This window comes from Lissotriton helveticus, chromosome 1_1 (genome assembly GCF_964261635.1).
Source record: "Lissotriton helveticus chromosome 1_1, aLisHel1.1, whole genome shotgun sequence".
Taxonomy (NCBI): Eukaryota; Metazoa; Chordata; class Amphibia; order Caudata; family Salamandridae; genus Lissotriton; species Lissotriton helveticus.
In genome coordinates this window covers 1,443,035,097-1,443,062,318 of record NC_136057.1, presented here as the reverse complement: position 1 = coordinate 1,443,062,318, position 27,222 = coordinate 1,443,035,097, and the positions used below count along the sequence as shown (strand labels likewise).

At 48.1% G+C, this 27,222-nt stretch overlaps 1 protein-coding gene across 3 annotated transcripts in view; it reads left to right on the top strand.

The window, feature by feature from the left end:
* The window catches only part of PALM3 (paralemmin 3), a 163,320-nt gene that overhangs the window by 112,724 nt on the left and 23,374 nt on the right, over window positions 1–27,222 (top strand). For all 3 annotated transcript variants that reach the window (XM_078685681.1, XM_078685679.1, XM_078685687.1), the window contains one exon: window positions 8,048–8,172. In XM_078685681.1, coding sequence (XP_078541807.1) covers window positions 8,048–8,172 — 125 coding nt within the window. The remainder of the gene's footprint in view (window positions 1–8,047; window positions 8,173–27,222) is intronic.

The window sequence follows — 27,222 nt, the reverse complement described above, 5'->3', positions numbered from 1 at the left end:
GGGCACGGGAGTATGAGTACCCCACTCTGGGTGGTCTGGGGTCATGGGGACACGGGAGTATGAGTACCCCACTCTGGGGTTGTGGGGGCACGGGAGTATGAGTACACCACTCTGGGGTTGTGGGGGCACGGGAGTATGAGTACACCACTCTGGGGTTGTGGGGGCACGGGAGTATGAGTACCCCACTCTGGGGTTGTGGGGGCACGGGAGTATGAGTACACCACTCTGGGGTTGTGGGGGCACGGGAGTATGAGTACCCCACTCTGGGGGGTTGAGGTCGTGGGGACACGGGAGTATGAGTACCCCACTCTGGGTGGTCTGGGGTCGTGGGGACCCTGGAGTATGAGTACCCCACTCTGGGTGGCTGAGGTCGCGGGAGTACTATGAGTACCCCACTCCAGGTGGTCTGGGGTCGTGGGGACCCGGGAGTATGAGTACCCCACTCTGGGTGGCTGAGGTCGCGGAAGTACTATGAGTACCCCACTCCAGGAAGTCTGGGGTCGTGGGGACCCGGGAGTATGAGTACCCCACTCTGGGTGGCTGAGGTCGCGGGAGTACTATGAGTACCCCATTCCAGGAAGTCTGGGGTCGTGGGGACCCGGGAGTATGAGTACCCCACTCTGGGTGACTGAGGTCGCGGGAGTACTATGAGTACCCCATTCCAGGAAGTCTGGGGTCGTGGGGACCCGGGAGTATGAGTACCCCACTCTGGGTGGCTGAGGTCGCGGGAGTACTATGAGTACCCCACTCCAGGAAGTCTGGGGTGGGGCGGGCTTTTCGAATGCAAAGCGCTGGGCAGCCGGTTGTGTTGAGGGCGGTAAAGGTACTTAGAGGATTCGGAACTGTTGGATCGGGCCCTTCTGGCAGGTCCACCCCTGAAGTTTGGCTTGTTCTATGTGACCTGGGAATGGTGATTCCCACTCTGAGTGCGTGTACAGGAGAGAAGCCTGCCCTCCCATAGGAATGCATGGGGAATGTGTGTGTCCCCGGTAGTTCCTGGTGCGTAGGGGGTACAGGCCCGAGTCTGGTATGTATGGATTCGTGTGATCGAATGCTTCAAGATGATGTATGCCGCGTGCGTGTGTCTAGAAGGGAAGTGCCACTTCTAGACATGGGTGTGTGTGTGCAGTAGGTGTGCTGGCGCGTGATTGGCTGAAGCCGGCTGGGGAGCCTGGCTCCAAGAGTCTGTGTGGGCCTGCCCCGGTGGTGAATGGAGAGATTAGCATGCTGATGTGAGGGAGGAGCTGTGCCTGTGTCCTGTATGGGGCTGGGCTTTCCCCCACAATGCTGGCTCCGCCCCCCTGGGGTGCGTCTGATGACTGTCCTGCCTGATGAATGAAAGGGGTGGTTGGGGAAAACAGGACTCCCAAAGCCAGCTGTGACTGGTTTCTCCCCCACCCAGCACCTTGTAGACAAAGGATTTGCATGTATAAAAAGAGGCTGTGACCTCTTCTCAGAGGTTCTTGTTCCCACTTGAATCTGCCAGGAGCTGTTGCTGCTTGGGCCCAGGGTTGGCTTGCCTCCCTGGGCCCTGCCCTTCTCCTGGACTTCTGATGGCCTTTCCCCTTCTAGGAGCTGCTGTGCTCCTCCTGAGGTCCTGGACTCCCTATGGACTTTGCTGTTCTCTGACCTCTAGCGCTTGGGAGCGCTCTACCTTCACTTATAGCGCTGGGAGCGCTGTATTTCTGAACTAGCGCCTGGAAGCGCTGGCTCTTGCCCCCCTAGCGCTTGGGAGCGCCTCACCCCTGTAGAAAGCGCGTTATTCACGAGCCGGTGCCACCCGGCAATTGCCCTGTGCTGAGGAAATTCCCTGAGTCCCAGCGAGTGCCTACCTCGCTTTATTTCGTATTTACTTCATGGAGGGAGCCTACTCCTCCTTCGCCCAAAAGCGAGATCACCGCCGCGGCCCCCGCTCTCCCCAGCCCCAGAGAAAGGCAGCCCCCGGCATTCTTACCCGGCCGCGCTGGGATTGGTCCAGCCGGCCGAGCCTTCTGCCACGTGATCGGGGAGGAGCCGAGGGATCAGGAAGCGACGGGAGCCTACTCCGCGCTCCTGCCGTGCCCAGAAGGATGGTCGCCGTCCCCCGGGGCCCCCAAGAGCGAGGGAGTGTCCCGGAGGCGAAGAGGAAGCCGCCGCAGAAGCACCGCCAGAGCCGGTGAGTGTATGGAGGGAGAGGAGGGGCGTCGGGGCGCATTGTCGGCGCCCGCCCCTCCCCTCCAGAGCGAGTATGGTGGCGCGGAGAGGGCCGTGAGACCCCAAGAGATACAGAGTCCCCCCGAGAGGGACTCCACCTGCCCCGATGATGCCGGGCCCCCCGAAGGGGGCCCTGCCTGCCCGCAGTTCTCTTTCTCGAGCCCCCAGAGGCTCCGTCCTGGCCCGTGAGACCCCAGCCAAATCGAGTCCCCCGAGAGGGACTTCCCCTATGCTCCGGAGGCCTGTGGGGCCTCCCCTGATGCCGGGTCCCCCGAAAGGGACCCTCCCCCCTTTTTGCTCCCGAGCCCCGAGGGGCTCCACCTTTGACCCTTGTTCCGAGCCTGCGAGGCTCCAACGTGTTACCCTCGGCTGCCCAGCACTTCGTGGGCAGCTGCAACGTGTAGGCTTGTGTTAACTGCCTACAGCCCGTTCTGACACTGAGACTTTGGGCATCCTGGCCCCGGAAAGGCCAGTTGGCCTGGTGAACGTTCTTGGCTAATGTACCTGTGATTCCTGAAGAGTTATTCTGTGTTGCACCTCTACAAGTGCTCCTGTTATGTTATATGCCTTATCATTCCTCCCCTCCTGAATATCCTAGGTCTCATGTATGTGACTCTGGTTAGAGTGAGTTCTACTGCTAGTCCTATTAAGTTCCAGGTTGTCATGTGTCCTAATGCTAGCTCCTGGTTGTTATGTGTTCTAGTACTAGTTCTAGGAAGCTCCCAGATGTTATGTGTCCTAAATGCCAGTTCTATCATGTGCATAACCCTGACAGTGGTCCCCAGACCCTGTCCTGTATATATTCCCTTGTAAACCCTGCCCGTGCCCCTGGCACCTTGTAAATTGTGTATTTACCCTTAAGTATGTCTTTCAATACAAAGTCTATTTTTCATATATATACCTGATGTGGAGTTCCTTTTGTGGGGGGCCCGGGAGGTTGTTGCTGGGGGTGCGTGCGCAAATGCTTTACACATGACCTCCGAGATAGGCCTGACTGCTCGTGCCAAGCTACCAAAGGGGGTGAGCAGGGGTTGTCTTGGCGGGTGACTTCCCTACCCTAACTGGAAGTGGTGATTTCTGTCTGGCCTTGGTGCAAACCTCGACCAGCCAGGGATCCCATTTCTAACATTGTTGGCTAGCGGTGGGATTTGGACTTGTGTTTGCGTAGTACCACAGTGATAACCGGCCCCACTACAACACTCTGCAGTTTAGATTGTCGCAAAGAAAAGAAACTATTGGTGCACTGTGCTAAAAATGTCTGTTCTGGTGGAAAATGTAGTTCTGGTGCACGTTGCTGAAAATATCTGTTTTTGTGAAGAATGTGGTTCTGGTGCACTGTGAGTTAGGTGTCCCTAGCTCGGGAGGGTAGATCATCCCCCTAAGTGCAATGTGTTTTCTGGATTCACCAGAAGGGTGGGATCCAGTGGTGGCAGCGAAATTGTGTTCAATGCATGTGGTCCTTGTCCCTTCCCTAGAGTAATGGTACCTGTGCCACATGGGTCAGGTTGAGGAATCAGGGGCGGTGGAAACTGTCTTACCAGTCCAGGGGAGGGGAGGGTGTGTGGAGGAATGTTGAGGTATGCTGATTAATGGAGTGTAAGTTCTCTGAGAGGGGGAGCTTGCTGAATAATGGAGTGTAAGTTCTCTGGGATGGGGAGCTTGCTGAATCAACGATAATTGTGTCTTACCTACCCTGCTGAAAGCGTTTGATGCATCATGTGTTCCGTACACCGCTGAATGTGTTTTATGCGTCAGGTGTCCCCCTTGTGGAATGTGTGTGAAGTTGTATCCCGGACAAGGAAGACCTGCTGGCTCGGCCGCGGCTTGCCTTGGGGAGGGCTGAACACTGAGACCTGCTGGCGCTGCCGCGGCTCATCTTGTTTGTATGTATGTTAAGTTGTATCCCGGACAAGGAAGACCTGCTGGCTCGGCCGCGGCTTGCCTTGGGGAGAGCTGAACACTGAGGCCTGCTGGCGCTGCCGCGGCTCATTTTTGTTGAATGTATGTGTAGTTGTATCCCGGACAAGGAAGACCTGCTGGCGCTGCCGCGGCTTGCCTTGGGGAGAGCTGTACACTGAGACCTGCTGGCGCTGCCGCGGCTCATTTTTTGTGAATGTATGGTTAGTTGTATCCCGGACAAGGAAGACCTGCTGGCGCTGCCGCGGCTTGCCTTGGGGAGAGCTGAACCCTGAGACCTGCTGGCGCTGCCGCGGCTCATCCTAGTACAAGAGGGAACTCCTGCCTGCGGAGGGAGGAGAGGAAGTGTTAGGTTCCATTTTTTTTTCTTGTAAAAAGTCCTGGTGCGCCAGGCATCTGGCCGGTAGGGTACTGCCCGCGGTTGGGGAGCCAGTAGTCGGTGTTTCCGGATCTGGACGGCGGGGCGACTGTAGCCAGTGTCCTGGCCGGTTTGTCTTCTAGATGATCCGGTGAATTTAGTTCCCAGGTGGAAGATCAGTGGAGGGAGAGAGTTCCGAGACTGGTGAGAGACGGTGTTCTGGAGGGTGCTTCTCCTGGGAGAGCACGGAACCTCAGAAGTAGAGGTAGGGTGGGGCGAGCTTGCCCGTGACCTCTGGCCAGCCTGAGGGTGCGGACCCTAGGTGGAAGAGAAAGTGGTAAAATGATACTACACGAAGAAAGGAAGTGGAGAATGGCTGTCGTGGGCCAGGGGTTACCACCCCCCACTCCGGGTTGACATGGACCAGTGGTATCTGGGTGGCCTGGGGCCTGGTCCTAGCCATGGTCCACTAAGGAGTACCAGTGGGGTAGCCTAGTTGGGCCTATGTTTTTTTTAATTATTTTCTGTAATTTTTTATATGTATCGATAAGATCAATGTGGCGTAGAACTGGAGAGGGTCCCGGCAGTGCGGGCCCGCGTCCATGTTTTTTCGCCCAAAGCAGGGAAGTCCATCAGTGTGGTGATTGGCCTACCCTGCGTTTTGGGCTGGAAGGGGGCTGTGTTGGACCGGGCCCTTCTGGCAGGTCCACCCCTGAAGTTTGGCTTGTTCTATGTGACCTGGGAATGGTGATTCCCACTCTGAGTGCGTGTACAGGAGAGAAGTCTGCCCTCCCATAGGAATGCATGGGGAATGTGTGTGTCCCCGGTAGTTCCTGGTGCGTAGGGGGTACAGGCCCGAGTCTGGTATGTATGGATTCGTGTGATCGAATGCTTCAAGATGATGTATGCCGCGTGCGTGTGTCTAGAAGGGAAGTGCCACTTCTAGACATGGGTGTGTGTGTGCAGTAGGTGTGCTGGCGCGTGATTGGCTGGAGCCGGCTGGGGAGCCTGGCTCCAAGAGTCTGTGTGGGCCTGCCCCGGTGGTGAATGGAGAGATTAGCATGCTGATGTGAGGGAGGAGCTGTGCCTGTGTCCTGTATGGGGCTGGGCTTTCCCCCACAATGCTGGCTCCGCCCCCCTGGGGTGCGTCTGATGACTGTCCTGCCTGATGAATGAAAGGGGTGGTTGGGGAAAACAGGACTCCCAAAGCCAGCTGTGACTGGTTTCTCCCCCACCCAGCACCTTGTAGACAAAGGATTTGCATGTATAAAAAGAGGCTGTGACCTCTTCTCAGAGGTTCTTGTTCCCACTTGAATCTGCCAGGAGCTGTTGCTGCTTGGGCCCAGGGTTGGCTTGCCTCCCTGGGCCCTGCCCTTCTCCTGGACTTCTGATGGCCTTTCCCCTTCTAGGAGCTGCTGTGCTCCTCCTGAGGTCCTGGACTCCCTATGGACTTTGCTGTTCTCTGACCTCTAGCGCTTGGGAGCGCTCTACCTTCACTTATAGCGCTGGGAGAGCTGTATTTCTGAACTAGCGCCTGGAAGCGCTGGCTCTTGCCCCCCTAGCGCTTGGGAGCGCCTCACCCCTGTAGAAAGCGCGTTATTCACGAGCCGGTGCCACCCGGCAATTGCCCTGTGCTGAGGAAATTCCCTGAGTCCCAGCGAGTGCCTACCTCGCTTTATTTCGTATTTACTTCATGGAGGGAGCCTACTCCTCCTTCGCCCAAAAGCGAGATCACCGCCGCGGCCCCCGCTCTCCCCAGCCCCAGAGAAAGGCAGCCCCCGGCATTCTTACCCGGCCGCGCTGGGATTGGTCCAGCCGGCCGAGCCTTCTGCCACGTGATCGGGGAGGAGCCGAGGGATCAGGAAGCGACGGGAGCCTACTCCGCGCTCCTGCCGTGCCCAGAAGGATCGTCGCCGTCCCCCGGGGCCCCCAAGAGCGAGGGAGTGCCCCGGAGGCCAAGAGGAAGCCGCCGCAGAAGCACCGCCAGAGCCGGTGAGTGTATGGAGGGAGAGGAGGGGCGTCGGGGCGCATTGTCGGCGCCCGCCCCTCCCCTCCAGAGCGAGTATGGTGGCGCGGAGAGGGCCGTGAGGCCCCAAGAGATACAGAGTCCCCCGAGAGGGACTCCACCTGCCCCGATGATGCCGGGCCCCCCGAAGGGGGCCCCGCCTGCCCGCAGTTCTCTTTCTCGAGCCCCCAGAGGCTCCGTCCTGGCCCGTGAGGCCCCAGCCAAATCGAGTCCCCCGAGAGGGACTTCCCCTATGCTCCGGAGGCCTGTGGGGCCTCCACTGATGCCGGGTCCCCCGAAAGGGACCCTCCCCCCTTTTTGCTCCCGAGCCCCGAGGGGCTCCACCTTTGACCCTTGTTCCGAGCCTGCGAGGCTCCAACGTGTTACCCTCGGCTACCCAGCACTTCGTGGGCAGCTGCAACGGGTAGGCTTGTGTTAACTGCCTACAGCCCTTTCTGACACTGAGACTTTGGGCATCCTGGCCCCGGAAAGGCCAGTTGGCCTGGTGAACGTTCTTGGCTAATGTACCTGTGATTCCTGAAGAGTTATTCTGTGTTGCACCTCTACAAGTGCTCCTGTTATGTTATGTGCCTTATCATTCCTCCCCTCCTGAATATCCTAGGTCTCATGTATGTGACTCTGGTTAGAGTGAGTTCTACTGCTAGTCCTATTAAGTTCCAGGTTGTCATGTGTCCTAATGCTAGCTCCTGGTTGTTATGTGTTCTAGTACTAGTTCTAGGAAGCTCCCAGATGTTATGTGTCCTAAATGCCAGTTCTATCATGTGCATAACCCTGACAGTGGTCCCCAGACCCTGTCCTGTATATATTCCCTTGTTAACCCTGCCCGTGCCCCTGGCACCTTGTAAATTGTGTATTTACCCTTAAGTATGTCTTTCAATACAAAGTCTATTTTTCATATATATACCTGATGTGGAGTTCCTTTTGTGGGGGGCCCGGGAGGTTGTTGCTGGCGGGTGCGTGCGCAAATACTTTACACATGACCTCCGAGATAGGCCTGACTGCTCGTGCCAAGCTACCAAAGGGGGTGAGCAGGGGTTGTCTTGGCGGGTGACTTCCCTACCCTAACTGGAAGTGGTGATTTCTGTCTGGCCTTGGTGCAAACCTCGACCAGCCAGGGATCCCATTTCTAACATGAACATTGAGGACAAGGCACCTGGGTGCCTGAGGTGTGGGGCCTAGAGAGTGTGGGGGTAGATGTGCACGGGTGGTGGTGCATGCATAGTGGGGAGTCTGGGGACAAGGGGTGGACGGGAATTGGGATAATCGGGCTACTGTAGTGCTGTGAGCCGTAGGAATATAGGTGCCGGGGCTTCAGGGCGCTGCTGGGCAAACGGGAAGAGGGGCTGAGCATTCTGCACCCAAGGGATCTTTATGAAGAGTATACCCCCCCCCCCGTGACTGGGGGTGGGTGGGGGTGGGGGCGGTCCTCTGGGAATCACGGCTGAGGGATATGTATGTGTCTCTGGGAGTTTGCAAGTCTTTCTCTGTCAGTCAAGTTGCCGTCTCTAGCAAAGCTAAACGTTTTGTTCATCAGGTGTGTTTGCTTTCTTTAGAGGAAATCTCTCCGTGACCGGTGGCTAATGGAGGCCACGAGCCCCCCACCCCTGGAGCCCGAGTCCAACTCTCCCCTGGAGCAGAGTCAAGCCTACATACAGCGCCTGCAGGACGAGCTGGACAGGTGAGGAGGGAGCAAAGGGGTGCCACTGCCTGCCCGCACTTATGTGGCGCTATACTGCCATGATAGCACTGACTGAGAGGAGACAGGGGCACTGAAGGAATGAGGAAGATGACGAGGGCATAAGTGGCAGCTGCAAAAAAACACTTGCGTTTATATGTCTGTTTCCTACTGCCCCACCGTGTCCAGAATCAGCCCACCACCCCGGGCAAATACTCACAATCACCGTTTTCAAAAATCCACATTTCATAGGGATGGCATGAATTATTTTAAATAATTGTCAGAAATGGGATAATTCCTGTGCGTTATGTCTGCCATCCAATGGCAGGCCTGGAAGATGCATTACTCACTGTAATGTCCCTCTCAGCAGCTAATTAGTCTCTAAGCATGGCGATCAGCGTCCATCAAAGACCAATGTTCACTGTCCAACTACTTCACAGTCCTTCTTTAATTAGATGTGTTTCTATGAAAGGTAAACAAAACATAGGCATTCTAATGGCGGCCAGAAGAGTTGGGCGCGGTGGGCATTGATACCTGACCAGTGCAGAGGGCTCCTGCACAGCCCTTCATCTCCCCACCTGCTTGTTTATGGAGCAAAGTATCTATGTGCAAGGCACAGTTTCGGAATAACATGATTCAGCATTTTATTAATTATTTTTTTTCAACTATGGACGACCAGATCATGTGGTACATTCAGTGGAATGAATATTTTCCTGTTTAAAAAAAGATCTTTGTCATTCCAAATGAATCAGTTAAATATCTATCTATCTACATATCTATCTATCTATCTATCTATCTATCAAAAATTAGGTTATCATTCTGGCTCCTGCGGCCAACATCACTGAAATTCGTCAATAATGGTAAGTAACACACACAGCACATACCAGAAGACTATCTGTCCACCATGTTGTTGCCCTGTTAGCTCTTTCTCTCGCTGCAGTCATCAAATTGCTGTTTTGAGCGTGACAGATGCCTACACAGCGGGGGTTGCAAGGCGGACCTGCCATTCGACCAGGACATATGTGCTACCCACCATGGTTAGGCACCCCCTACCCTGTGCCCAACCTGCCATGGGAGGAGAACCCACTCTCCGTATGGTCTTCAGCAGTGGGGATTGGCGGCATGTCATGGCCGTCAAACCACTGTGGCTGGCCAACCCCTGCCCCAGTGTTGCCCGTGGCTGCAGGTGGCCAGCTTCCCCTACCTAGATCTTCAGCTGCGCACTGTGAGATGTGGCCGCAGGGCCTGGCCTTCAGCCACAGCGCCTTACACCCAAGCCACACCTGTGCAAGAATACCACACCCTGCATGCAGGCCACCATGGGCGGCCAACTCCGCTATGCACAGTGAAGTCTTTGTTGGCTGCATACAGTAGCTTTTATTTAATGGGAAATTTATTTTACCATATTTTATATGTTTTGGGTGAAAACTTGCAACTTTAATGAAAAGTACAATTGTCAGCACAAAATGGTGCCTTTTTGCTATTCATAAAACGGCAGACACTGATTCGCGATTTTCATTAAAATTGCTATTTCTTTCGTGAGGGGTGGATTTTGCACATTTTCCAGGCCTCTGGGTGCTCCCCAGCACTTCCCTGGCGACAGGCTCCTTTATGGGGCCCACACGTGAAATGTTTCTTTCTACATTGTGAAAGTCACTATTTTTAAAAAATTGTCAGTTCAAGAAGGTCGACTTTTTTTTTTGAGCCCTTCTCCAACCAAAAAGGAGTTTAAATTTGATTGACAGGAATCTCGTTTTTTTACTCACAAAAGTATTAACCCTTTTAAACTCACTTAGCAATCTTTAAAAAGGGTTGCAACTCAACAGCTACCAAATAGATTTACACCAAACCAATGAAATCACGCCTTCTGAATACATTTCTACTTTCATGCCAAATGTGGTTTAAATCCATTTAATAATTTTTGCCATAGGCATGGGGGAAATTCCTATGGGAGCTTAATCAACTTTTGCAGCACCTTTGCAGTCTACACCAAGAGATTACCGATTTTGGTGCAAATCCATTCGTGCAGAGATGTCAGAAGAAAGGTATAGGCAAAACAAATGTCTTTTCAATAGAAAGTGCGACTGACTCCTAACTTCAGTGGCTACTGCCACTGATCGATCTATTTATCTATCTATCTATCTATCTATCTATCTATCTATCTATCTAAGTGTAGAGTGTTATTTAGTTAAAAATTTGAATGTGAGGAGGGGCCATGACTCATGAGAGGCAAAGCTTCGCGTTAGTCATGATGCCTCTTCCTCTCCTTAAGAACAGTAATAGATGGTAGATAGTATATATTATACTCTGCACATTGAACGTATGCATAGGGCCTATGCCATGCCAGTTATTGTATACTGCGCTAACTATAATTTGTGCACCGCCCATTTTGCAGCTCTCGTGACATCTAAATGATGTCATTGATGACATCACTCATGACATCATTGATGACATCACAGATCACACCATAGTCATATACAGCATAGTTACTGAGTGTACACATGTGGGTGCAGTACTCCATGTTAAACAAGATAAAGACTGAGGTCACCGGATGTGTGATGCAGAGCTGCGTTTTAAAGTAGGTTGTGGCTCAAAGGCAAAACCTATTGCAAAAAATCTGTGAGAAAGGCCTGTAGTGTAGTTCCTATTATCCCAATAGGCTCTGCGCATTGGAATAATATCTTCAATAGTATAGACGTAGGACAGAGGTTAACTAGGTCTTCTACTGTCGATATTAGACTTAAAGTTTAATGTTTGCCAGCTAGCTCAGAGTTCACTAGAAACTTTCTCGAATAGACAAGGAGGAGTTTAACCTCTCTGGATAGACAAGAAGGGATTTAGTTTCTGACAACCATAGAACATGACAACTTTGCTCTCCCCTAATCAAGAGTATATCTCTAGAGTCGTGTGAAAACAAAAGACAACTTATTTTACTCAGTCAGTTCAGTGCATTCTTAGTTTCACCAGATTGTAGAGAAAAGGAAGAGACGGGCGTGTTCAATAAAAAGATGTTATTTATTGATCAGTCTCTTTTCTCATACAAGAGAAATGAATCGCTATTATTGCAATACTTATTGTTAAGTAAAGTGCATACAGTAATAACAGAATTATAAAATAATACTGTAAAAGCATTGATATGGTTTCTTAGCCATATGATACTTAAAATGGATAAAATAGATACATACATATATACATTGACTAATCGTACTCAACTGGTGCTTCTAACTACGCCTACCCCAATGTACCTGACCTAAGCCTAATACGTGGGCGGGAGTAGATAAGTAGCAGTTTAAGTTAAGTTTGCTTTGCCAAGGGTCTGCTTCAAGAATTCTCTGCAAAGGGTTATTCAGTTCAGTACCTGGGATTTAGAAGGCTGGAGGGTTGGTATCTCTATCTCAGGTCTTGATATTCCAGCTGCCTGCGAGGGTGGCTTGGAAGCGCCGGAGCTGGATTTCTCGGCAGGAGAAAAGACAGCGTCTCTCTCTCAGCGCGTCAGAAAGGAGGGGCAGCGTCTGTGGGCTTCGCTGTCAGCTGGGCTCCTCGGCAAGTCTCGCTGCTCCAATCTTGTCACCACCTCGTGTGTTTGCTTAAGGCAATGTCGGTATTATTTATACCTGAAAGGTGCCGAGATTGACGTAAGGATGGACATAAATATGTCAATAAGGATGTCATACGAACTGATCGTTCGCACATTCTTTACTGAAGTTCTCGCCTAAATCAAAACAATGGCTGTGGGGATTTCCCAGGTCGTGGTAGGTTTGATTTGTTTTGAGAACACCGTATGCCTATTAGGGGGCTGGAGAAATAGTGCTTGCCTAATGAGATGGCATGCGCTATGACCTAATCAGATAACGGGCTTCTGTGCCGTTGTGTGGCTGCTAGTTAATTATTAACCAGACAAGGGTCAGAAATAGGGGGATCGATACAGTACCCATAGTAAATACATCACAGGCCAAAGCTTCTGTTGACATTGATTATCCACCAGTAGATATGCAGGAACGTGCCCATGTAAAATAGTTGCAATACAGTGATATAGACACAATCTATATAATGAGAATGTTTGTGTGGTGTGTTTACTTCCAGAATTTGCCTGAATATTTCGAGGCACTACAGATTGTTCAATAATTTAGAATGTAGAGGTGTCCTACTGGGAGGTGGTTTATCTCAGACCACGGATTTAACCATGAGTCTAATGTTGTATATCATTGTGCCCATCACAGGGGTGTGTGTGGTGTATTTTACCAAATAATGGAGGGTTGTTCATAAGGCTCTACCAGAAGATGTCATTTCAGTGGCAAATGCATAACTGTTTTATTGTATTGTAATTGCAATTATACACCTGATGAGGTGTCAAAGCGCTTTTTCGTCGAGTAGCACGCTACTCCGGAACCCATAAAGGATTAGTGTTGAATTATTATAGTGAAATATGAAAGTAATTTGAGTGGTGGATATTAGTCAGTTATTTGGATTCAGAAGGATAGTGGAGGGAAAGAAGAGGGAAAAAGGTTTGCATTTATATAGCACTTGTTACCCCTGATGGAGTGTTGAAGCGCTTTTTTCAGCGAGTAGCATGCTACTCCGGAACCCATAAAGGATTAGTGGTGAATTAGTGTAGTGAAATATGAAAGTAATTTAAGTGGTGGATATTAGTCAGTTATTTGGATTCAGAAGGATAGTGGAGGGAAAGAAGAGGGAAAAAGGTTTGCATTTATATAGCACTTGTTACCCCTGATGGAGTGTTGAAGCTCTTTTTTCAGGGAGTAGCATGCTACTCCGGAACCCATAAAGGATTAGTGGTGAATTAGTGTAGTGAAATATGAAAGTAATTTTAGTGGTGGATATCAGTCAGTTATTTGGACTCAGAAGGGTAGCGGAGGGTTAGAAGAGGGGAAAAAGGTTTGCATTTATATTCCGTTTGTTACCCCCGATGGTGTGTTGAAGCGCTTTTTTGGCGAGTAGCGCACAACTCTAGAACCCAAAAAAGGATTAGTGGTGAATTAGTAAAGTGAAATATGAAAGTAATTTGAGTGGTAGATATGTTAGCCAGTTATTTAGATTGAGAAGGGTAGCAGAGGGATAGAAGAGGGGAAAAGGTTTGCATATATATATAGCGCTTGTTACCCCTGATGGGGTGTTGAAGCGCTTTTTTTGGCGAGTAGCATGCTAATCTGGAACCCATAAAGGATTAGTGGTGAATTAGGATAGTGAAATATGAAAGTAATTTGAGAGGTGGATATGTTCTTCAGTTATTTGGATAGAGAAGCGTAGATGAGGTATAGAAGAGGGAAAACAAGGTTTGCATTTATATAGTGCTTGCTACCCCTGATGAGGTGTTAAATTGCTTTTTTCGGCGAGTAGCACACTACTCTGGAACCCATAAAGGATTAGTGGTGAATTAGTATAGTGAAATATGACATTTGAGAAGTGGACATGTTAGTATGTTATTTTGATTGAAGAAAATTATGGAGGGATAGAAGAGTGAAGGAGTTAGACATTTTCTTTGGAGGTCATAACAGTAGTGGGAGGCTTGGGGTGAGCAAAAGGGATTTGGAGGGGAAGAGTCAGCAGGAAGAGTTTAGAAAGGCTTGTTTTGGGGGATCGGTATAGTGAAAGGTGTCAGATGGTGTGAGAAGGGGTAGAGTAGGGGAGCGTCTAGAAAGGGCTATTTTGGGGATCATAGTACTGGTATGGGGTTTGGGATGAATGAGAGAGTGGATGTAGAGGATATATTGATAGAGGTATAGGGTGAAAATAGGGCAGTGCATTGGAAAGAGTAGTAGAAAGGTTTGAGATGAGTCAGAGAGTTGAAGTAGAAGATATATTGAGAGAGGTATATGCTGAGAAATAGGGTAGTGCATTGGATATGCTGAATTAGAAGAAAGTAATAAATATATAGATCGATAAGTGCATTGGATATGCTGAATTAGAAATAAGTAATAAATATATAGATCCATAAGTACATGGAAAGTATATAGATGCATAAAGGAAGTAAGTATATGTCGATTAAAGATATTGATAGAGGTATAGGGTGAGAAATAGGGTAGTGCATTAAATATGTTTTGTTTGTTTTTTTGGGGGGAGAAAAGTAATGAATATATATATCCAAGTACATGGAAGGTATATAGATGCATAAAGTAAGTAAGTATGTGTAGATTAAAGATGCATTAGATAAACTCTGGTTTTCAAGTGTTGTACTTAAAAATGTATTTCATTTATTTAAAAATAAAACATTTATTCTACATGTTTATACAAAGCAATACACATATATATAGGTACATATTTATAGTACAAATAAATGCTTATATACAGAGGGATATGCTGTACATTTCTGTGTACGTATGGTGCTTATGTGGGGAAGAGCCAATTCTTGAGTAGTTTTCTGAAGATAAGGTGGCTGTCCATTGATCTTATGTTGGGTGGTAAAGAGTTCCAGAGTTTGGCTGCTTGAACAGAGAAGGATGTGCCACCCATGTTTTTTTTCTAGTATATTGGGATTTTGAGGCGTGTACCAATCTAAAGCGGAAGTTTCTACGTTGAATGTGTTTGAAGATTTTATTCCTGATGAAGAGTGGTCCCATTCCATGTATCGCTTTGTGGGTGATACAACGCAGCTTGAACATGGATCTTCTGGCAACCGGTAACCAATGCAGAGCTTTTAAGGCAGTCAACCTCTTGATTTAAAATTGTGCGTAGTTTGAAATCTTTAGGGGGGGGGGGGGGCGGTCATTCTGTTAAGGTGAATAAAGTATGAACTTTTTTTATAATGTTGAAGGTTTAAAAAGGGGGTGACCCTATTAAAGCCTATGAAGGCATTTAGTTTGTTAGTTGTGTGAATACCAGCAAAAAGAGGGTAACAACCACCAAATGCAGGTGACTTGACAGATATGCTATGTGTTCCCCATGTGGTCAAATGTCATGTCCATTATCCCATGATTGGTGAAAGAAAATAGGCCACAGGTTAAGCATGTTGAGTTACTTCAAGTCCTATAGGACTATGTAACAATGACTGGATGATGTCATAAATGATGTCATTTAACATGCCATGAGTGATGTAATATGTGAGGTCATGGGCAGTGCATAGGAGGGATTATATTTAGCTCAGTAAACTCTAAATGGTGAATTTCACTGTTTTCTTGGCTTTTAAATGTTAGTTTTTATTTTATAACGTCATTTTAACCTTTTTTTACAATTAATTTCTATTTTTTTATCATATAGCTGAAAACTCCCCTGATGCACATGGCTGCACTGCCCATGTCCAACCCTACTACAGGTGGACCATCCCCTTGCTGAGCATGGCCTTCAGCCCTACCTCCATGGAACTCCAACCCACATTGCATTTTTACATACTTTCTTAAAAAAAAATTCACGGGTACCTAAGTACCATGGGGGAGAAGTTTGTGCAGATGGGTCTCACAAGAGGACCGCAGAACCTCATGGGAGATCCACGCTGAGTCCCACAGGAGTACTGCGGTACCTGCAGCTCCCCCAAAAATATTTTGAAGACCCCACCTGCCCGGCAAATGAGACAGGATGTGGGGGTCTCTACCCTGCCCTCCTATGTTTTTTATTTTACAATTTCTTGACACGGTTACTGAGACACCAAGTCCTGTAATGGCAACCCGCAACATTTTTCTCTTGGGTGTGGCAAGCCAATCAAATCATTGTATACTATGGGGTACAAGTACCACGGTACCGAAATGGCAGACGGGAAAAAAGGTCCCACGGCCAATCAAAGGTCCATATGTTTTTTCATTTACAGTGCGTCGGATTCACGCAAGACCAACCATCCAGATATACCTTACTTTTTAACCCTTTCAAGACTAACTAGAGCACCTCTCTAATGCAAATTCTCGAAAATAACTGAACAGATTTATCCCAAATCGCAAAAATCCAACTTTCTAATAAAGTTCTAACTTTTTGCTAAATTTGGTGAAACTCCATTTAACCTTTTCAATGTCTTGGAGAGCAAAATTTCCCATGGGAATTCAGTATTTGAGACTCCCCTTTTTCGTGGCACCACTTGACGGATTGGCACAAAACTTTCCAGGAAGGAGCTGTGGTGAATGAACTTTTCTGTAGAAAGTTTCATGCAGATTCATCAAATGGTGTCAAAGTAATTAGAAAAACAAAAAACTGTCTTTTTATGGAAACTCTGACCCAACTAAACCTACACAGTGGCAACCACCAGTGGCACCGCAGGCATTACTCCAGACCAGAAGCATTTTATTTTTTTAGTTAAGTAAAAACCCAAGGACAGATTTATCAACGCTTTGCACATGTGAAAAGTCTCAAAAATGATGCAAGCCAGTACAAAGTGTTGATAAACTATTTACTTTCCAGCTCAAATTTTTTTTTTGCACTGGAAAGTAGCACGTAAAGTAATGCAAATAGCAATTTGATCGGCTTTGTATTACTTTGTGTCAAGGAGGGTCTCCCCTGGGTTGTACATGGGCATACCCAATGTGACCACACATGATTTTTGATGTAAAGTCCTATCTATTAACAATAGTATACAGGGCTTTGCACCCAAAAATATCACCTCCCTGCTGCAAGATCTAACAAGGAGAAATGTGTTCATTTATGCTAACAACCTTTGCAACATTGCAGGTGTACTGCACAGCACACATACAATGTGGGAAAAGCCTTGAAGTTAGTCCAACCACAGTACTTTGTACTGGAAGGGCCCCCTTGCAGTACAAAATCTATGCAAGACCTCACACTCACACCCTTGCCCTGTGATGCAAAGGAGTGTGTGGTGCTGGTTTGTCTGGTTCTGCACCAGCGCAAGGGATGATAGAGCAGCACCATTCCTTTGTGGATATCGCCCTGTGCTGTGTTTTCCACCTTGCACATCGCAGCACAACAACTTTGGTTGCGGCTGTGTATTGTGCAACATTTTAATAAATCTGCCCTCCAGGCAGGGCCTGATTTACAAACAGAATCATACATTATGTAAGGAGTAACTGTACATTGGGCAAAATGATGCATTGTGGAAACGCAGCCCAATGTGCAAATTCCTTAAAAAAAATGTTTTGTCTCTCCAAGGCGAAATTATTTTTCACTCGGTCAAACGCCCTACCAGTAGACCAGCAGAAACAACATTACCACTCACACTCTGGAAAGGAAGTTACTCCAGCCCTGCATTGGCATTCAGGATTGGTTGAGGTCAGGAAGGAGTATGAGAACTCACGTTTGTGGGTTTATATCTTGCCTTGAACCTTTCCCTCTCCGTTAGCTGTGTGGGACTTACTACTGCGAAATTGTGCACAGTTGAATGTTGCAATTACCTATGTGATAAAACCATTTAAGTCTGATAGTTATCATTTCCTGGATAGCTGCCAGGCATAAATGGGCCAAGTTTTGACAAAAATGTAAGATTAGATCTGTAAAGGGTTTGTGTACTTGGCCTCTTGGGCCTGCCTCATCTAGCTAGAAGTATTTTGTCCTATTAGTGGTTTACACTTGGCCCAACTTCAAGATGCTTTTAATGCCAAGCTTCCCTTTGAGGCCTTGCCTGATTCAAATTTCCACAATGTCTTTGTTTACCCTTGCCTAGTGACTCCCAGCATATCTTTGATGGCTTTATCACTCAAAATCTTAAATAGAAAACCAAACGGATCTAATTCTTGATTCAGAAAACCAGTCAGGACCGAGGGGTTGGTTCACTGTAGTTCGGAGCTGGCTTAAAAACAGTATCTGTCACTACCTTAGGTCTTCCTCGCTGTTGTAGGTTATATGATCAAAATCGATTATTTAAAAGACATTAACTCACAGATTATGAAAACTAATATTCTGAAAGCATGAAATCTGAATAAAATTGACTGTAGTCTGAAATGAGTTATACAGGGGTTTAGACATAAATACATTAGCATTATATTTAAGAGTGTTAGAATAAAAAATAGAAGAAGGTAGAAATACCTTATTATACTGGTTATCGGAGTACTTTGGAACCAAGCTTTTTTACTTTTCAAGCGTGTTCATTTTACCGTCTTTTGGAGTGTCACAATTATAAGTGGGAGCAAATGTGCAGACTAAAGGGAAAATATATCTTCAAATGAGACTGGATCCCTTTTAAAGCGTGTGCTTGTTTTACTGATTTGCAGGAGAGGGATATGCATGATCTCCTCCCTGGTACCATAGGAAGTTACTTACATTTAGGAGCATAAAAGGAGAGCAGACGAGGGCTGAGGGGTAGGGTTCTTACAAAGTGGCAAACTAGGGTGGCACACAGATGTGTCCTCTCTGTCTGCAGAAATTTCAGACAAAGTCATCAGTTTACAGCATTGGGGTGGTTTATTAACAATAATTTGAATTATTTAATATATGGATCAAAAAAGAAATAGGACCAGATTTACTAAGATTTTAACAGTTGCAAATGCTTCTATTTAGTGTTCGTGATTGTTAAAATGCTTTTTTCCTATGTAATAATCTGATTTTAGGAGTTGGAATTTTTTTTCCGAAAATGGGATTCCGAATAGATACTGATTCCATATGTGGAAGGTGCTTCTTGTAAACGACTCCTTTAAAAACCAAATCAATATTTGTAAGGAAATGCCTCTTTTTGTATGGTCACCCCCAAACTTTTTGGCTGATGCTGCTGGCGTTTCCACTCTGATAGTGCCTGCTAACCAGACCTCAGTGCCTGTGCCCTGACCATAAAACTGTGTGTATTTCATTAGCTTATACCCAATAGTCTTGAGCAAACTTACATGCAAGTCCCTAGTATATAGTACCCAGGGCCTGTACATTAGAGTGTTCCGTCAGGGATTGCAGCACTGCATGTGCTACCCTGGGTGTGATGAAGGTAAAGCATGGCTCCCAGTCTTCCACCACAGACTGGAAGGGCAGTTTAAACTGCCGACTCAACTTTGCCATTTAAAGCAATGGCAAAGCCCAATCGTCCATTTTTAATATATGTAAGTGACCCCTAAGGCAGGCCTAATGAGCCCCAAGGCAGGGTGCTATCTATTAGAAAGTGGAACATGTACATTTACATGCTCCAACAGCAAATACCAACAATTGTCGTTTTTACTGTGGAAAAGGCTAGTAGCCCCATTGGTGAGTGCAGAGTTACAAGTTGATACCTCAGCTTTGCTAACTTCTGACTGGGATACTGTACGGTATCAAACAACTCATTGCATTAATTTTGACTTGATAAATGTAACTTGTTGCAGTGTGTAATGCTTGTAAAGTTGCGGCTTTGTTTGCCTTCATCCCTTGTGTCTGCCTACCCTCACACACACGTTTTTTTTTTTCCTGAGACAGCATTCTGCCCTCGTGGAGAGATGTGTAAACAACTCCCAGGAAAGGACAAAATAGAAGGCTGCGTGGGGGGAGAGGTGTTTCTTCTCCCTGGCAGGAGGCCACACTGGTGTTAGCCCAAAAGTCGACCTTCAAAGGAGAAGCCGCCTTTGATGGGCAAATGGTGAACACTTGGGAAAGAGCCTGCTCTATTGTTCAGGCAGACAGGCTTGCACTTCGAAAGGAGAGTAGAAACTAGTTAGCAAACCGTTTTTAGGCACATGTAGCCTCCTTGGGAACCACCCCTCTAGGTTTGGTTGGGGAGCTCTACACACCTAGAGATGGGTTCTTCCATCTTGACAGAGGGCAGAATTGAGAACTCTGGATAGCCAGAAGCCACACTTCACAGGAAGTGGTCATTAGGAAGGACGGAACTTAGTAGCCAATTGGCTATTGACCGCATCCACTCTGAGGGCATTTTCTGGGCACAAAAAGGGAACCATCAGTTCGGCAATCCTATGCGCTATGCTCATACTAGAACCGCTATGGCACCGTTAACATGTGTGGCATGGAATCCCCGTGGTTTTAAACGATAGGTGCATGGCACGACTTGTCTTGGCATACCTGCAGTGACATTGTGCAGATATTTGCTTATTACAAGAATTGCACCTGACTGAACACCTGCAGCCACGCAGGATGGATAGGGGAGCGACATGTTGCATGTAATTGCACAGGGGGTAGCTATACTTATTCAGAAGGGTCTGCCTTGGCACATACGCCAAATCCTCTGCAACATGCGGGGTCACTACGTGATACTCTCAGGCACACTACAGGCTCACCCGCTTAAATTCATCACCGTTTATGGTCCCATTGTGGACGACCCTCAATTTGTTGCGGAGGTACGGAGGCCGGCAAGCACGCTCACACCTGCGGCTATCCTGTGGAGGTGAGGGATTTTACTGTGGTCTGGGACCCATTGACACATAGATCTAGCTATTCTAGATGGCCCCATCCAAATGCAGCTGTTCTGCTGCAATCAGTTCTTGATAACAACCTCACTAACCTCTGAAGGGCCCAACATGGTGGCAGTGGGGAGGGAACGTGCGCAGCCCCAGCCCATTTCACATGGTTGTGTATTAACTATTAGCTTGGAACGCATGACATTGATGCGTGGACCGGTGAGGTTCTTCACCTGCTGTGTTCTTTATCATATCATGCTCCCATGCTACTTTGATTCTCCCCACCTGAATTTAAATCCTCCGCCTTTACGTGGCGCCTCCCAGCAGGAGCACTGCTGGACCAGGTATTGAGGGAGGAAGTCCAGGCGGCCACAATGTGAGTACAGTTGACTCTAGCTCCACCCTGTGGGAAGCATTCAAGACCGCGATCCGCAGGGTATGCATGGCAAAACATGCTTGTGTGCTGCGAGTGCTACGGGGGGGGGAGGGTGTCTGACGCAACTTGAAGCTGAAATTTAAGCACTAGAGCTCCGATTCTTTACAGACCGTAGCGCTGCCATGCTTGCCAGTGTAAGAAGCAAACTTAATGATTGTGAGGAAGCAGAGCAGAGGGGGACACATTATTTGAGCAGAGAGGGCAGTTCACGGCAGTACGGTGAGGCGACAGGGCAGACAAGATGCTGGCCAACATGCTGTAGAAAGCCTGGTCTAGTGACTATATTGTAGAGCTGCGGACTGATGACTATGACGTAGTGACTGGAGTTGAGGCGGCACAGGAGGAAATCACCAATTTCTACTCCTCACTGTATAAGAACAGAGGCCCCTGTTCCGTCAGACCGTGCCACCTTTTTTAGGTCTCGCCTAGACGAAAGCAAAAGCGAAGCTTTTGCTGTCTAGGGCGAGACAACTTATGTTGTCACTTTTGGGGGAATGTGGACAGCAGACTGTCACGCGCTTCTCCTGCCGGAGATTTGACCTCGTGGGCGCGCACGCCCAGCCCGGCGCCGTGCACGTCCCCTGCCACAGATTCCCTGAGCGCACACATGCACACGCAGGCAGGAAGGCGCACACACACACACACACACACACGCCCCCCCCCGGCAGCCGCCACCGCCGCATACATACAAGCCCCCCCCGGCCACCGCCACCGCCGCATACATACAAGCCCCCCCGGCCACCGCCACCGCCGCCGTAAACATACAAGCCCCCCAGAGCCCCCCAGCCCCACTTACCGCCATTCTAAAGTCAGTCTTGCAGCCTCCGCGGGGCTCTCCCTCGGGCATGGGAGCCCCGCGTCACCAGCACTGCTCTCCGTGGGCGCGTGCGCAGGACTTCCGAAGCCGGAAGTCCCGCCCAAAGGAACTGGCTCAAACGCGCATGCGCAGTGACCAGACGCTCCAGCCAAAGCAGCTCTGCGCCTCCTCGCACCTGGCCCATACGAAACTTGTTTTATTTATGTTTTTAACTTCTGCACATCTAGATGTAAATGTAAATGTGTAAATGTAAATGTGCTGGACTTGTAAAGCGCACAGCTGCCCGTGAGCGTCCCGGCGCTTGCTTAGGGAACCCGTCCTGGTATTCCCCTGTGAGAAACCCTGGCAGGGTGTCCACAAGGTGAAAGCCAGGCATCCCACCGCGAGGGGCCGTAGTGGAGATTAAGCAAGCTATTGCCCAGAGTTGCAGAGTGTGACCCCGTGAGTTGAGTAGGCACCAGAGCGAGAATTGTCGAGTCCGTGGAATTTTGAGCCCGAGACCCGCCGAGGCGGGGAATCGAACCCTGGTCCACGGTCGATCTCAGCTTCCGGGTCTGCCGCCTCTAACCACTGAGCCACGCTTCTCCACATAGAGATGATCTCTCTTCATAGCGAACCCTCTTGTCGCCTTAACCACCCATTATTGTTCATAAAGTTGCCGAACTAGTATTTTTGGAGGCGATCTCTGAAGAGTCGCTTCCTGCTCTGCGTACCTCCGGCGGCAGCCACCCGGCCTCCTCAGGAGGGTGACCAGAGTGTAAGTAAACTCGAAGTGGAGTTAAGCGGGAGGGGTGCCAGAACAGAACCCGCGTGCCACCCTGGCCCAGGACATTTAATTAGAACATTTCTTCTCTGACTTTCTGCTAATACGGAAATTGTGGAGGGATTTTCAGTCCGTTTTATGCGGTTATGTTAACGACGGGCTAATCGGCTGTAACCACGAGGGAGGCGTCAGTCTGTTCTGTGCACGTGCCGTGGGGGTGGGAGCTCTTCCCGGCAGACTTGTGGAGGTATTGTGGACTCCGGCTGTCCCCAGCGGCTTCTGGTGGGGGCTCTTTTCTTCCTCCGAGTTCTGTGGAACCTGCGGGTTATTCTCACACCTGCGGCTGTTCGAGCTGTTGTTGATGCCAGGAAAATAGAAGCGCCTCAGAACGTGAGATTTTCCACGGGGAATCTGGGTCACCCCTTTCTCTCCAACAACCCTCTTCTGTTCCTAGCCGAACCTCTCATTCTACCAAACTATTTCCTTGCACCTAATATACCTTACTCTTTTGCAATTTACCTTTCCTTTTCCATATACCGCCACTTCTCCTGACATATCACCAGATGTCGAGTGGGGACACAGGGTTATTATTAACATCAACCTGCCCGATCGTGAGTTCACCGGATGTAGATTTGCACCCGTGTCTTCCCCTTATTTTTAATGCTCTGATTCCGCCTGCTGCAAACGTGACTGTAATCATCACAGACATGCGACAGAGGACCTGCTAATTCTAGGCCCTGCATGTTGGTCCGATTTTTTTACGCCCAGTTGCGGATCGCATTCAGTCGCCCACCAGAGTCCAGGCGGTACGTCAGCCATGGATTTGCAATCTATGAGAAGGGCATACTTAGGGCGTAAATCACACCATTAACACACATTTAGCAAGTGGGCGAATACCTCTACGTGCAGCAGCCATATTGAGTGTGTAGTGAATATGACCTATATATACATTTACTTCGGGTTTGGGCACTGCTACATTGGCTTAAGCTCCGCTCTATCTTGCGTGCAAGTCTAAGAACACACAATAAAATAGCCGTCCAATAAGTTACTTACATTTTGAATGCTTTTTTCCCCTATGTTTCTACATCCATACCTAATCCGTTCATCCAAGGACACACCACCTATCCATTCAAAGTTTAAGCTATTGCCATTAAAAATTACAATAACTTTTATTTAAGTATTAATTATGAAAAAAAATTAAAAGCAATTGTTATTTGTAATATCAATACATGTAAGTCACGTAAATACAACACATATTGCATTACAAATGCTATAGGTGTCATTTTTGCAAAAGTTAAAAGTATTGTCTTTGTAAATGACAAAGCTATTAATTTCGCTATTTCCAAAACCAACACATAAATAAAAAATGTGTCATTTACAATACCAATAGCTCAAACTTTCCTAATGCGAGACCTATTGCATTGCAAATGCTTGTTGATTGGGTGCAGTGTCTCTTGCTGGAGGACAGACAGGGCAGTTTCCTAGATGAACCGTTCATGGAAGAAGAAGTCATAAAGGTAACGTGCAATGCCTGGAGACAAACCCCCTGGCTTCGATGGCCTCACAGCTGCATTTTATGAAGAATTCGCCCCCCTATTGGCACCTCACTGTCTAGCTATGTACAAAGAGTACCGTATGAGGGGTGTCTTACCCCGTTTGTGCGAGAGGCACTGATTGTCACTATTTTAAAGCCGGACCATGTGTATGATGTGAATCATACAGACTGCTATCCATAATTAATGTGAGTAACATGATCCTCACTAAGCTGGTCGCTTCTAGATGGCGTCCAATGTTACATCTTATAGCAAGAACAGACTAATCGGGTTTTGTGCCCAGGCAGTCCACTTCCCACAATCTCTGCACCTTCTTTGTGCTACTGCACACGAGTGAACCCACTATCAGCGCTGTCTCAATTTTCTTGGATGCCACCAAGACATTTGATTCACTCGACTGGCCGTACCTCTTAATGCCATGGTCCAGACTCAGTATCATCCCCAAGTTCATTGGACTTAATGGTCTTCTTTATGCACAACCCAAGGCTTGCCTCTGGGTTAATCGGCAGATCATGGCTCCTTTCCCTATGTCTCATGGCACTCACCAGGGATGTCCCCTGTCATCCATCCTTTTTGCCATTGCAATGGAGCCCCTTGCAGCTCAACTCTAACAACATCAATCCCATAGAGGGCCTGTATTTTAGCAAGAGACTGAAAGGGTCAATTTGCCTACCTCCTGTTCACAGGACAGGGCCACAGCAGCTGAAGAAGCCTGCTGAGGCAAATTGATAACTCCAATCTTCGTGTTACTGCTATTCACCACCATGCAGCACCAGAGACCAGAACCCGATGCTCAAAGTTGAACCTGTGTCTGCTGTATGAGGGGGAGTTGTCAGAGTGCAGTTTGGTCACCCAGAAGACAAATTATTGTCCAAGAAAGGAGTCAGCTGTGACCGCGATACCAAGCAACTTTTAGCCCAATCGCGACTGAACATCTGTCAGAACCGAGAGGACTATAAGGGACGTCGACCCCTGTGGACAGGACCACTGCATCAAGCCTGTGGACTGAGGAATAGCCTAAGGAAGACTCCTGTCGCACATTGCATCCACAGCATCTTTGAGCATTTTCAGCATCCTCTCTTTCTTGCATCAGGGCAACGTGCATGGGAGTTTATGGCAAGGAGATAAAAGTGTCTGGAACTGACTGGAGGCTGCCACTTCCTCCAAGGTAATTGTTTCTGAGGAGATTGCTGGTCCCTCTGACTGGGATCCAGTTCTCTCAGAGCGAATCTATCTATCACTTAGGGTCCCAAATCAGAAAAGCATGCACAATCCTTTGTTGGTAGTCAGAGCTCCAGCCCTCTTGCCTTGAACAGCCTTTCACTTTATAAAGTGTTGTCTCTTCTGGGTTGATCTTTGCTGTGTTCTGACATGTATGGTGTTAGCTTGTATTGTGTTTTATGTGTCGTATATGTTTTTACTGTAAAGCATTGTGATGCCTTTGACTTGGTTTTCACTCTCTTAAAGGTATTAGTAGGCATTATTTAGAGCCCACGTGCAAAACTGCAACTCGTTTTCAAACAAAACTAGTGATTCTTGAGAATCTGGCACGAGTTCAGAGATGTAACTGACAAAACAAGAAAGACACACTCGAGATAAGGAAAAATACACGTTCCTGCAACCTTTTAGTGTTGCAGCTATGTAGTCACCTGTTGTGCAAACCTTTGCCCTCTAGTGGTTTACATTGGAATTACCGCTTGTTTTTCTCCAAGGTTCTGTCACCCGTGGCGCTGCAAGGAGGGAAATGAGATGCTGCATGTGAATCCAACCAGGACAGAAAGGTCCAGGAACTGGCAACTGACGCCAACTGGCACTCAATGAAGCTTGGTTGACTCAAAATTAGAGGCTGGCTGCAAATGAATTACAGAGCTGAGCAACTGAACTCTAAGGGACAGTTTTATGAAAAACAGGCATGCATCGCTGCGCAGCCCCCAAAGAGGCTGCACTGCGTTGCGTGACAGGGAAGCGGGAGGAGAGAGCCACATCTAGAGCTATGACTCTCTCCTTCCCTTTCCCTAGCGCCGGCGCTGATTTCAGCTGCTGTGTGCGCCAGGCACACATCTTAACGCCATTGCGCTAGGGTGCTTGCCTGGGTCTAGCGTAGTTTTTTTTGAGAAAGGGTACCCTTCCAGTACAAAATACTATGCTTTGACAAGTTCAAACATTTTGCCCACTTTGTATGTGGGCTGCACAGTGCAGCACGAATGCAAACTAGGAAAAGAAAGGAGAAATGAGAACGTTCTCCTCGTAACGCCTCCTTTTGGATGGCGTTAACTTTTGGCACTAAATCCTGTCTACAAATGTTTGTAGATAGGGTTTTGCATCAAAAGGCATGGGTGGTTGCATGGGAAAGCCCCTGTACCACCCATGTAACGCCCCATTGGGACTAAGTAACGCAAAGAAATGCTTTGCTCTGCTTAGCGTTATTTGTAGGGTACTTTCCAACACAAAACAAGTTTTGCACTGGAGAGTAGAGTGTTAAAAAACATGTTGGGCTGGTTAGCTTCACTTTTGTAACGCTAACCCAGCATAAAATGTTTGAAAATCTACCCCAGAAGGCCTACCACCAAAATAACTTGATCGAAATGACAGAGCTTGCAGAAGTGATTATGGAACGGAGCAAGGAAGCTGACTAAGGACGGTATTTAAAATATTTCTATATTAGAAAGATAGGACCTTGCTCAAAGAAAGTCCTACTTAGCAAGCGGAGGGCTTTACACTACACTGTCTTCTGTAGCAGAAGCTAAGGCAAAGAAGTCCAAGGTGGTGCAATATGTCAAACATACTGTTAACTGTTAACTGGGTTTTGTATAGCAATAACATACAATAACATACTCAGGTCTGGTATTGCATTGTACTGTAATTGCATTTATATAGTGCTTAATACCTCTAATGCTGCTGCAATAAATGATGGACGGAATGTTGAATAAATCAAACATTCACCCCCAGTCAAGAGATCTTTTGCCCACTATGCCACCCCAGTTTGGGCCCAGTCATATGCAAATCAGTCTTGACCCTGTTCCTCATTGGTCACAGTCCAGCCCGAACTGCCAATACCTCGGATGAGGTGTTGAAGCTCTTTACGCCAACCAGGCAGCACGCTGCTCCAGGTAGTCATTTTGCAGCTGTTATCTGGATGTGTTGCAATCTGTTCCAAACACAATGTTCCCCTAATCTCACTTTGATGAGAGGATTCTACATTAGGGGAGCCATGTATGGGCAACAACCCCACACCGTAACAAATCACAAGTAAAAAGGCTGAAGCATATAATGTGTTAAGGGCA